The sequence below is a fragment of the Drosophila hydei genome, unplaced genomic scaffold, assembly GCF_003285905.1.
Source record: "Drosophila hydei strain 15085-1641.00,03,60 unplaced genomic scaffold, DhydRS2 tig00008139-arrow-pilon, whole genome shotgun sequence".
In the NCBI taxonomy this organism is placed as follows: domain Eukaryota; kingdom Metazoa; phylum Arthropoda; class Insecta; order Diptera; family Drosophilidae; genus Drosophila; species Drosophila hydei.
Window position 1 is genome coordinate 467,893 of NW_022045847.1, and position 10,206 is coordinate 478,098.

Below are 10,206 nucleotides of genomic sequence, written 5' to 3' on the forward strand. Positions count from 1 at the left end.
CACTGTTGTAACTTTTACAACACTTAAACGTTTGACAGATAATGCTGCGAGAGAGTGCACTATATTTGACATAATGACGTGGTGAACTGTGTGAAAAAGAACAATAAATTAGTGATGCCGACACAATTAGTAATCTAATTAATACATTATTTTGTAAACAATAAACTTGCTATAGTTATATATATATGTATTTATATATATATATATATATATATATCATCAGCAGCAGGCATTGATACTTTAAATACACGTTGACAGCTGAGTCGGCACGAAAACAAGCATTTTGTATTAGAAAGAGGAAGGAAGTCGATCAGGTGGAGACGTCGCAGCAAGGCAATGAAATAATTTATACTTAAAGAAGTGATTGTAGTCGTTTTCTTTTTTTTTTGCTTTTTTTTGACGTCGCAATTGCGTCGCCAGCTGCATCAACACATTAACACCAGACTAATAGGGAACATAAAAAATTCAACGTCTACCATTGAGATAGGAAAAGAGCGGGTAGCTGTTTGCGGAGGGGTAGCAGGCGCTACACCAAACTGCGGGCGTAATGATGAACGAAGACAGTACAAGTCCATCGACGTCGACCAGTGGCGGGGGAGGCGTTAAAAAGTTCTTTCTGCGATTATCACAGGTGAGTGAATGGGCGCTAATTTGAAAAAGTTTATAGCATTTATTTTGGTTATCATCTTTGATTGCAGACCTACCAATCGTCACTTGATCGCTCCACGCCGCACACATATATGCGATGGATGTTTGCTGCATTCGTGTTGCTGTTATTTTTGTTGCGAATATTTATTTATGAGGGCTGGTATATTGTGTGTTATGCCCTTGGCATCTATCACTTGAATCTGTTTATTGCCTTTTTGACGCCAAAAATTGACCCAGAATTTGATCCATATGCGCAAGATGATGAAGACGATGGACCGAATTTACCAACGCATAGCAATGAGGAGTTTCGACCATTTATACGGCGACTACCTGAGTTTAAGTTCTGGTTGTCGGTGACGAAAAGCACATTAATTGGTCTGTTTTGCACATTCTTTGACTTTTTCAATGTGCCTGTCTTCTGGCCAATATTAGTGATGTATTTTATTACGCTCTTCTGCATAACAATGAAGCGGCAAATTAAGCATATGATCAAGTACAAGTACTTACCATTCACTCGGAATAAACCACGATATCAGCGTGTCAACGAGGCTGCGGGTGGTGGTCCCAACGTTGGAGTCAACTCAAAGTGACAATTAGCCGCACAGACGCCGGACACACAAGCGACAACATCGGTAACAGCAGGTGCAACAGCAACAGCATCAGCAGTAACAACATCAAATACTGACAACTTAGCCTCAACGGTAGCAGCAAGTTCATCGGCTGCGGGGACGTCAGCGGTTACTGCTAAACCACCGCAAATCATAGCAATTGAGGAATATTAGAAAGTTATATCGAAAACTAAGTAAAAACTCAAACAAATTCATGTAAAACAGACATTTGCAATAATTTCGGGTTCCATCATTGTATTTCAACATAGCATGCTATTTTGTTTATGAGGGCTTCATTTAGTTTTTGATTTATTGATTTTTTACGTTGTCGTGCGGCGTTTTGTGCAAAACATTGTTTATTGTTTATATGATTTCTTTATTATTTTAATATTAATTTATATGCAATTTTTTGTTCCGAAAACAACAGTTCAATATTCTAGCTAACGATAACAATTTAAATTTATGTATTGTACTACCTTTAAATTTTTCAAATCCAAAAAGTAGATTTACGGAATCATAACCCTTTTTTGATTATATACCTTGGCTAGATATGTATTTTTGTTTTACATATATTGTTAGCGTTAACTATACAAAATGTTAGAATATATAACGAACTAAAGAGGGTTTGAACTGGGTGCATCATATGAATAAAATAAAAACGAAACTAAAATAACATGAAAGTCCACATTTAATTTTAGCGCGAAAGTGCATAAATTGGTGCTGCCACTTTATCGTATCGAACATTGACAGCCCTGGTATAACAATTTTAACAAAGGCCGGTCACACTTTTATCCAGCCCTAAAACAGACACCGTTGTTGCGAAACTGCACCACGCAGTGTGTTGTGATAGTTTAAGAAAAATAGTTTCCGACCATTTTTAATTGTTTTTGTTGTACGGCGTCCAAGTAATGCAGCAATGTGCCTTAGCTTTGATGGGCGCTCTTGCTGCTATTGTAACCAAAGTAAACATTTTAACGCCGTTGACGAACCTGTCGCCGACGTCGTCAAAAAATCCAATTAACAGCTAACTCTACATTCAGCTGTTCTAGTAAAAAAAATATACGGCATCCACGTATAATGGCCATAAAAAATGTTCTTAAAGGGCTCACAATACGTCGCCGTCGCCTCATCCTGTATACCATGATCACTTCCATTGTAACAGCCGCTTTAGTAATACCTTCAGTTGACTCGTCAGCATCAGCATTGCCCGAAGAGGCAAGCGAATCGGATCTACAGGCGGCAAAGCCAACTCCTCCTGCAATACCCCACTGTGTGGAGCAACAGGAGCGAAGCATTGGGCGAAGGTAAGAAGAAGCACATACACAGGCATTTTGTTTGTAAGAAGCATTCCTACATACATACATACATATAAATATATGTGTATTTGTTCTCGAAAGTTCGCTAATAAATAGTGCAAGTGAAAAGAAAACGCAGTTAAGAATAATGCACTGCAAACACTATAACTACTTCAGCGAAGGTAGAGCGACTAAGCAATAGTTAAAATTAAACAGTGTAGATATCTAATGTGAATTAATAATATCCTGGCACAAATACAAATCATGTCATATAAATTTGATTGTTGTTCCAGCTTATCAAACCGACGGTGAGTCATGTGCCAAACGCTTAACACTAACTAATTGCCTGTTAACTTGCACACATTAAAATTAATAACAAAACAAATTTTAAAAGAAAATCGCAAATTTTCGCCAGGTTATTAGAACAAATGTTAGCTATGAAACGTGCAAATATAACTTGCCTCATTGACAAAAAGTTCACAACGCTTTAATAAAGCAATTTCGAATTTCACCATTCTTCGGCTTTTGTTGTGCTGTCTGGCAAGACGCTAAGTCTACGTATGTGCCATCTTTAAAGTGAGTGTGTGTGCGTGTGTACGCTTGTTTGCTGCGCGGGCCGAACACTTGTTGACGATTGCCTTTGCTTTGCGCATAATTTTGTTTACGTTTAGGTAGTCCATTGAAAGCGCTCCCGTCTCAGATCATCACCATAGCTGTAACAGTGATGTGAATTTTAATCATTGGCTAGTTCGAGATATAAAGACAACTTTAAAATAATTGGTAGATATAGACTAATTACTAATCAACTAAAGTGTAAAGACTTGTATATTTGACTCTAATTTCTAATTTTCTCTATAGATTATTGTATATCACAACGCTCGATGGTCGCCTCAACGCTTTGGATATTGCAAACTCTGGAAAAAAGAGATGGAGCATAGAAACGGGACCGGGTCCACTTATCTCATCGAGCATTCATCGGCTAGAGCTAACTAATAATGGACAGTTCGTACGCATGATACCATCCCTGAGTGGAGGTATTTATAAATTCGATGGCGATTCCATAGATCCCATACCCATTACTGCAGATCACTTACTTAGCTCTAGCGCTAAGTTTAGTGATGATCTTGTTATCTCCGGCGGTAAGGAGACACGTAACTATGGCGTTTCTGTAAGAACTGGGCAGCTTCTTTACGAGTGCTCCATCAATGGCTGTGTGAATGCTACAAATGAGGAACGTGTCATTAACGATACAGTTAGTGAACAAGATAAAACCGAAAATGGAGAGCACTCAGATGAACAATTACGGGATGAGGATGGTTACATTGTTCCACACAATTCACTTCTGGACGACGTTATCGTGGTGCGTCGCCAGACTCAAACAGTACGCGCTGTCGAATCCCGTACAGGCATAGAACGCTGGAATTTCAGTGTTGGACAGCATGAGCTCAATCTGATTCGAGCCGATGATTGTCACGAGGAGCCGCGCAGTGATATGGAACTGGCTGTATTAGATGTGGATATTAGAGTTGTAGTGCCAGAGGGCATTGTGTGTGCATTCAGCAAGAGTGATCCGCAGGTGATGCTGTGGAAGCACCAGGTGAGTGTACAGAAAACGGAGATACCTTACTTCTTAATGGGTAAATACATAATAGTTGTACAACGTATACATATATAATGTACAATGTATATATACTACATATAATAAATAAGTCGAATTACTTTATTCCACAGTTCAACAATCCCATTGTTAGTGCGTGGCATACAAATGAAGCCGATGAATTGCAGTCCATTGATCTATTTAGTTCTGCACATTGGCAGACTGAACAGCAAGCGGATGGCAAACAGCCTAGCCGTGCACCCTCCATCTATCTGGGCATGTACGAGAAGCAGTTGTACATACAAGAATCCATTCGTTTGCGAGAAGAAATTATGTTTCAGTCGCAGAATTATCCACAGCTGTCGGGTGACACTAGTTTTCTGCCGAGAATACCCTGGCGGCCAATTGCTGCCAGTAAAAACTCGCTAGTGCTATTCCAGGACGAGCGTGATCAAGTAGTCCTGCCAGAGGATTATGGGAATAACGAATTAATTCCATATGACGGTCAAAAGTTGGCAGTGGCAGCGCAGTCAGTCCTGAATGCCTCGGAGTATGTAAATGGCAATGGTTTCTACTTCTACACTGACTCACAGTTGAGGAAGCCAAGTGGTGCGCTGGAATGTGGCGCTAATGATACGCCCAGTAGCTTGCCTGCCATAGAAACACCACCGAGCAGTAACGAACCAGATGGCAAATCCAATGCAGGTGGCGGAAATCAGAGCGTCAATGATGATCTGGGTTTTAGTTTAGATGATATTGACGCCCCTGTTAAAGTTATCATACTCTCGCTGTGGTTTTGGTGGAAGGAGATAGTGGTCATTGCATTTACCTCGGCGGTGTTGCTTAACATGTTTATGGGCCATCGCAATCAGCGTGTAGAACGTGAGTACTTTGTCATTGAAAGGCATGTACCTGTTCAAACTGCCATTGAAGCAACGGAAGCATCTACACAGGCGCTCTTGGGGCCAGTAGTGCCTGTGACTGGAAATAACCACCAACAGCGTGGAAATCGTATCAACGCTTCAAATGTTAGTCGCACACAGCGGTCCATTTCAGAGTCAACAACAAATTCCGGTGAACATTTTACATCCCGCTTTCAATCTGATTTCGATCTATTGCAATGTCTGGGCCGAGGAGGATTCGGTGTGGTTTTTGAGGCAAAGAACAAGTTGGATGAAAATCATTATGCGATTAAACGTATAACGTTGCCCAATAAGGAGTCATCGCGGCAACGTGTGCTGCGTGAGGCGCGGACATTAGCCAGCTGTGAACACCAAAATATAGTGCGATACTTTCATGTATGTCTATATATAGCTTATGTATTTTTAAATTGTATGTATATATATGTATGTATTTTGTTGCAGTCCTGGGTAGAAACACCGCCTGTAGGCTGGCAAGAAGAGGAGGATCGTAAGTTGTTGGCACATGAGCTGTCAACTTCTATACAAATCGAGACTCCTGATGGTAGCACTCTGCCATCTTTTCCAAATCATAAAGATAATAAGCATCATGACCTGATTTCTTGGGTCTCAGATACAGTAAACAGCACTGCCTGTAGCAATGAGTATGGGCGTGGCGATAAATCGCTTAGCCGCAATATAAAATACAACGAAGAAGACGATGATGATGATGATTCGCTTATAGAATTTCGTAGCGAATCACAGTCAGCGGCTCTCCATGCAGATGAAGTAGACATAAGTGAGGTGCAGCCGATACAGTCAAATAACGAAATCCAGCAGAATATAAAACCGAGCTCTGTATCTATTGATGTACACTCTGCGTCTTTTGATTTGAGGAACATAAATTACACGCAGCATCAGCTATCTCATTCATTTCAAATCGAATCGATTCGTTCGAAGGGCAATACCAGCGGCACAGACGAAGACACTGAAGTCTCCCCCAGGCGCAAGCCATTGACTTTGGCGCTACCTAACAATCACAATCAACAAATTCAGCCACAGTCACATAACAACCAGATAGTATTGCCAAATGCTACTATGCAGAACGGAACCACAGTTAAGCCCAATAAGGTTTATCTTTATATACAAATGCAGTTATGTCGCAAGGAGAGTTTGCGCGACTGGCTCCGAGACAATCGCACTGAAGCGCGTGCCTCGCATATCGCTCACATCTTTCACCAGATTGTAGATGCGGTAGACTATGTCCATCTAAAGGGCCTAATACATCGCGATCTTAAGCCTAGCAACATATTTTTCTCCAAAGATGGACAAATCAAGATTGGTGACTTTGGGCTCGTTACTGACATGGCGGATATTCCAAATATCTTAAATGATTGCGGTGATCAATCCGGTTTGCCTTCTTGTGCTCGTCACACGCAATTGGTGGGCACACATCTTTACATGTCGCCAGAGCAGTTACGTGGTCAACACTATGACTATAAAGTGGATATATATTCGCTGGGCTTAATATTTTTTGAGCTTCATGTTTATTTTTCCACTGAAATGGAGCGAATTAAAACGCTTCGTGCCTTAAGGGATGGCCAATATCCTGAGGACTTTGTCATACAACATCCGGAGCAGTATGAGTTGCTTCAAAGAATGCTCTCTTCACAACCAGCTCAGCGTCCGCAAACAAAACAGTTGAAACAGCAACTGCACGACATTCTTCAACTACCTGAACGTCTGGTAGATGGGCACAGCGAACAGGCAGCCATGGAAGAAGCCACGCGTCGGTTGAGTCGTAGCCGCACTTTCAGCACTAACAGCGAACAGCATCAGTGATAAAGACAAAAGCCGGAGGACGTTGGTGTATCAACACATAGTTTTAAGTTAAATTAAGTCATCAACCTTTGATTGTAAGTTATTATTCAGTTTGTTTTAAATCAGAACAATTTTTACACAACGCACGTTGGCTATTCCTTTATCGATTCTACTCTTGAAATGTTTGTCCAGCATTTAACTTGTTTTAAGTTATTCATTTTAGTCATGCTTATTGTAAATTATAGTTATCATTGCTAATTATTGAGCTACGTAATTTGTCTTGTTTTAAACACTAAAGGTACGAAATACGTTGTGTTTAAACAAAATTAACTTCGCAAACAACTAGAACTAAATATAACTAAATAGAACCTAGTTAAACTCCTAATCATTGTAAACTTATTCCGAAGCTGATTTAGTTTGTTATATCAAAGGATTTTAGATTTATCAAAATCAATTGTTTTTTTTTTTAACCGACAAACTGTGTATTCCACAAACTTTTTGTTTTTACGCTAAGTTAAATAAATAAAAATATTTTCAAAAATATTTATTTTCTTGTCGCATCAAAAGAAATTTATTTTCCAATATAATTCGAAATATATAAGCGTGTAACGATAATAGTAGATAATAGATAATAGTTAACTCATATAAAAATAAGTACTTAAATCATACTTAGGCTTTTTATTACTATGTTTCGGATTTTGATTGCGAATAATTGATGAGGGTTGTAAAATGTATTATGCGAAAAGTCTTGTCCAAGTTATAGAAAGGAAGTGCCACATTAATTGAATATTTTCTGAACTGGAAAGAAGTACTATTATATAAGTATCCCATTCACAATTTATTAAATGCCCACAAAATTTGAAAATTGTTTTTTTATTCTATTATTTCATTCTTTTTATTTGGGTTTGCAGTTTTCCAAAAACGTTTTCTACATTGCTAACGGATTAGTCGTTATATATAGGTGCGTCTTAACGCACACAGATTGCAAAAACAATACATACACATGGCATAATATAAGCACATATATAAGTACTAGTACTATAATGATTATTATGTTGAGGCTTCATTTTTCATTGCTTAAAGTTAGTTAGTTGCGGTGTGTGTTTCTCTTTCTCTTTGTCTTTGTCTTTGTATTTGTTTTTGTTTTTGTGTGGGTGTATAGATCTTGTATTAAAAAGGAGTCCAGTTTTGCTCTTTGTTTTTGTTTTTGTAAATACAGGTGTACTCGTATATAAATAACTGTCTTAATTTTAATTGCTAGCACTTAATTATAATTTTATTTTTGAACGCACTAAACAAACAATAAGCGGTTGAAGCATATTGCATTTGATTCGTAAATGTTTTGAATTTAAATGTTCATTTTAAATATAATGTGTTTTAACTACAGGCAACGCGTTGCTTAAATATATGTATAACTCAACCGCAAATGTCCTTGCTGTTGTGTATATTAGTTATAATAGTTATATTAAGTTAGTTGTTTTTGTTTTATTATTTAGTGTGACTCGGTTTTAGCGTATTATATATTCAAAAAAATTAACAGCCATTTTGACGAATTCGTAATCGTTCGAAATCATGAGAGAAAACTCGAACCAAATACATGTATTATACATAGTTTATTATATAAGTACAATACGTATATTTCATACAAATGCTTTGATGTTCGCGTATTCAGGCTTTCTATGAGACAATTTATATAAGAGCTTCGGCGTTGTAGATGTTAAATTTGTGTCTGAATTTTGAGATCTAATGAACACATTTCAACAAGTCAACGTATTTGGCTGCACATTTCTATTAATTATTATAATTGTTAATGCATTTATATTGTTTTTGTGTGTTGTATTGTTTTTTACTTTTCGATTAATGGTACTCATACACTTTAGTTTTTAACTATATTTTAATTATTTGCGTCTTTTTTCTATATTTTTTAAACATATTATTGCCTATGAATTTTACCCTTTACTAAATTCATTTCGAATCGAAATGCAAATTCACATTATCTATATTGATTTGCCTGAACGGTCGATTGAGCACTCAACTTGAGTGGATTCCATATACCAGATTGGCAGTGTGCTCAATTGCCATCAGCATCCATGTATATATTTATATAATAATGTATAGACTGACTAGATTTTGTTTTTTTTTTAAATGTACATACATGTTATGTTATATTGCTGTAAACATTGATCAAATGTAAGTACGTGTAGTGTAGTGTAGTGTATGTTTGCTTTATATAATAACTATATTGCAGTTTACGAAAAATCTTGAAATCTCTATGTACAAAGTCAGACTTGATTGCTTATCTTTCGAGTTTTGTTGAGGTAAAGAAAGAGTTTGGTATAGAGACATAGATTTGTTTTGTGAAAATAGTAAATGTCAGCAATTTTATTGTGGAAACTTAAGAGTTACCTACCTAGTTAGCTAGTCAATATTCTCCGACTACAACAAATTATACATATATTTATTATATATGTTATATATATTCTTTTTTATTTAAATAATAGTTTTTAAATATCTGAATTTGATCTTAACATTCATAATATAAAACAATTGTTTCTTGTGCGTTTTATAAAATTGCAACCTTAATTATATGTTAGTATTAATCGGTTATTAAGAAATAACTTTCGGGTCGCGTTGGTTTTAAGGCTTGATGCTTAAATTATTTTATTTTATTTTATTTTATTTACTCTTCTTCTCAACGAGATCTCGGCTCTGTTCTGCGTCAGTTTGGGTTCGGTATTAATAACAAAGAAATTGTTTTAAGGCAACAATTATTGTTATTATATTTTCTTTTCTTATAATGTTATCTAAAAATACAAAATGACTTTTTTAAAATTTTTAAAAGAAATTAATAAATAAATAGCAAACCTACGAACCTTTCGGACTTTTTCACAATTTATTATGACGTTTACATTAATAATTGCTGCATTAAAACAATTTCTATTACATGAGCGCTTCTTAAAATCATTTAAATATTTTTCATATATTTAATTAGTTACAATTAGAGATGGTTTTTACTTGACTTTAACATATCTATCGTCGTCGTGTGCCTAATAACTAATTCTTGAAATGATCACAACGTTAATGAATTCATATATATGTATATATATATGTGTATATATATATATACACACACATATATATAGTACTATTTTGCTTATAGATAGCTACCGTATAAGTATACCATTTATACTGTTGGATTTTAGGTTTATCGCTGTTGTTTGTGTTAACAATATTATTATTATTTATATACTCATAAAATGTATTGTAAATTATGGTGGGATTATTTACCTATTACGTACAAAAAAGAATATATAACTCAAGCTATGCATTGGCAGCTT

The 10,206-nt window shown here is 36.4% G+C and overlaps 2 protein-coding genes across 3 annotated transcripts; both read left to right on the forward strand.

The window, feature by feature from the left end:
* Positions 1–99: 99 nt before the first annotated feature.
* On the forward strand, positions 100–1,926 carry LOC111598507 (protein RER1). Its single transcript, XM_023313778.2, has 2 exons — positions 100–631; positions 699–1,926. The coding sequence occupies exons 1-2, from the start codon at positions 548–550 to the stop codon at positions 1,236–1,238; spliced, it is 624 nt and encodes a 207-aa protein (XP_023169546.1). The 5' UTR covers positions 100–547; the 3' UTR covers positions 1,239–1,926.
* A 115-nt stretch (positions 1,927–2,041) lies between these two features.
* LOC111598506 (eukaryotic translation initiation factor 2-alpha kinase) lies at positions 2,042–7,056 on the forward strand. Of its 2 annotated transcripts, none has more exons than XM_023313776.2 (4): positions 2,042–2,560; positions 3,410–4,148; positions 4,283–5,446; positions 5,513–7,056. In XM_023313776.2, exons 1-4 carry the CDS (start codon positions 2,334–2,336, stop codon positions 6,887–6,889), a joined length of 3,507 nt encoding a protein of 1,168 aa, XP_023169544.2. In that variant the 5' UTR covers positions 2,042–2,333; the 3' UTR covers positions 6,890–7,056. The 2 variants fall into 2 exon arrangements, with proteins under 2 accessions (XP_023169544.2, XP_023169545.2); XM_023313777.2 differs by lacking the exon at positions 2,042–2,560 and adding an exon at positions 2,643–2,859.
* Positions 7,057–10,206: the final 3,150 nt, after the last annotated feature.

Excerpts from the sequence above, each read along its gene's own strand:
- LOC111598507 (XM_023313778.2), top strand. The coding sequence starts at position 548 with ATGATGAACGAAGACAGTACAAGTCCATCGACGTCGACCAGTGGCGGG. Across the intron at positions 632-698 it reads TCTTTCTGCGATTATCACAG|ACCTACCAATCGTCACTTGA; the intron begins GTGAGTGAATGG and ends CTTTGATTGCAG.
- LOC111598506 (XM_023313776.2), top strand. The coding sequence starts at position 2,334 with ATGGCCATAAAAAATGTTCTTAAAGGGCTCACAATACGTCGCCGTCGC. Across the intron at positions 2,561-3,409 it reads GAGCGAAGCATTGGGCGAAG|ATTATTGTATATCACAACGC; the intron begins GTAAGAAGAAGC and ends TTTTCTCTATAG. Across the intron at positions 4,149-4,282 it reads TGATGCTGTGGAAGCACCAG|TTCAACAATCCCATTGTTAG; the intron begins GTGAGTGTACAG and ends TTTATTCCACAG.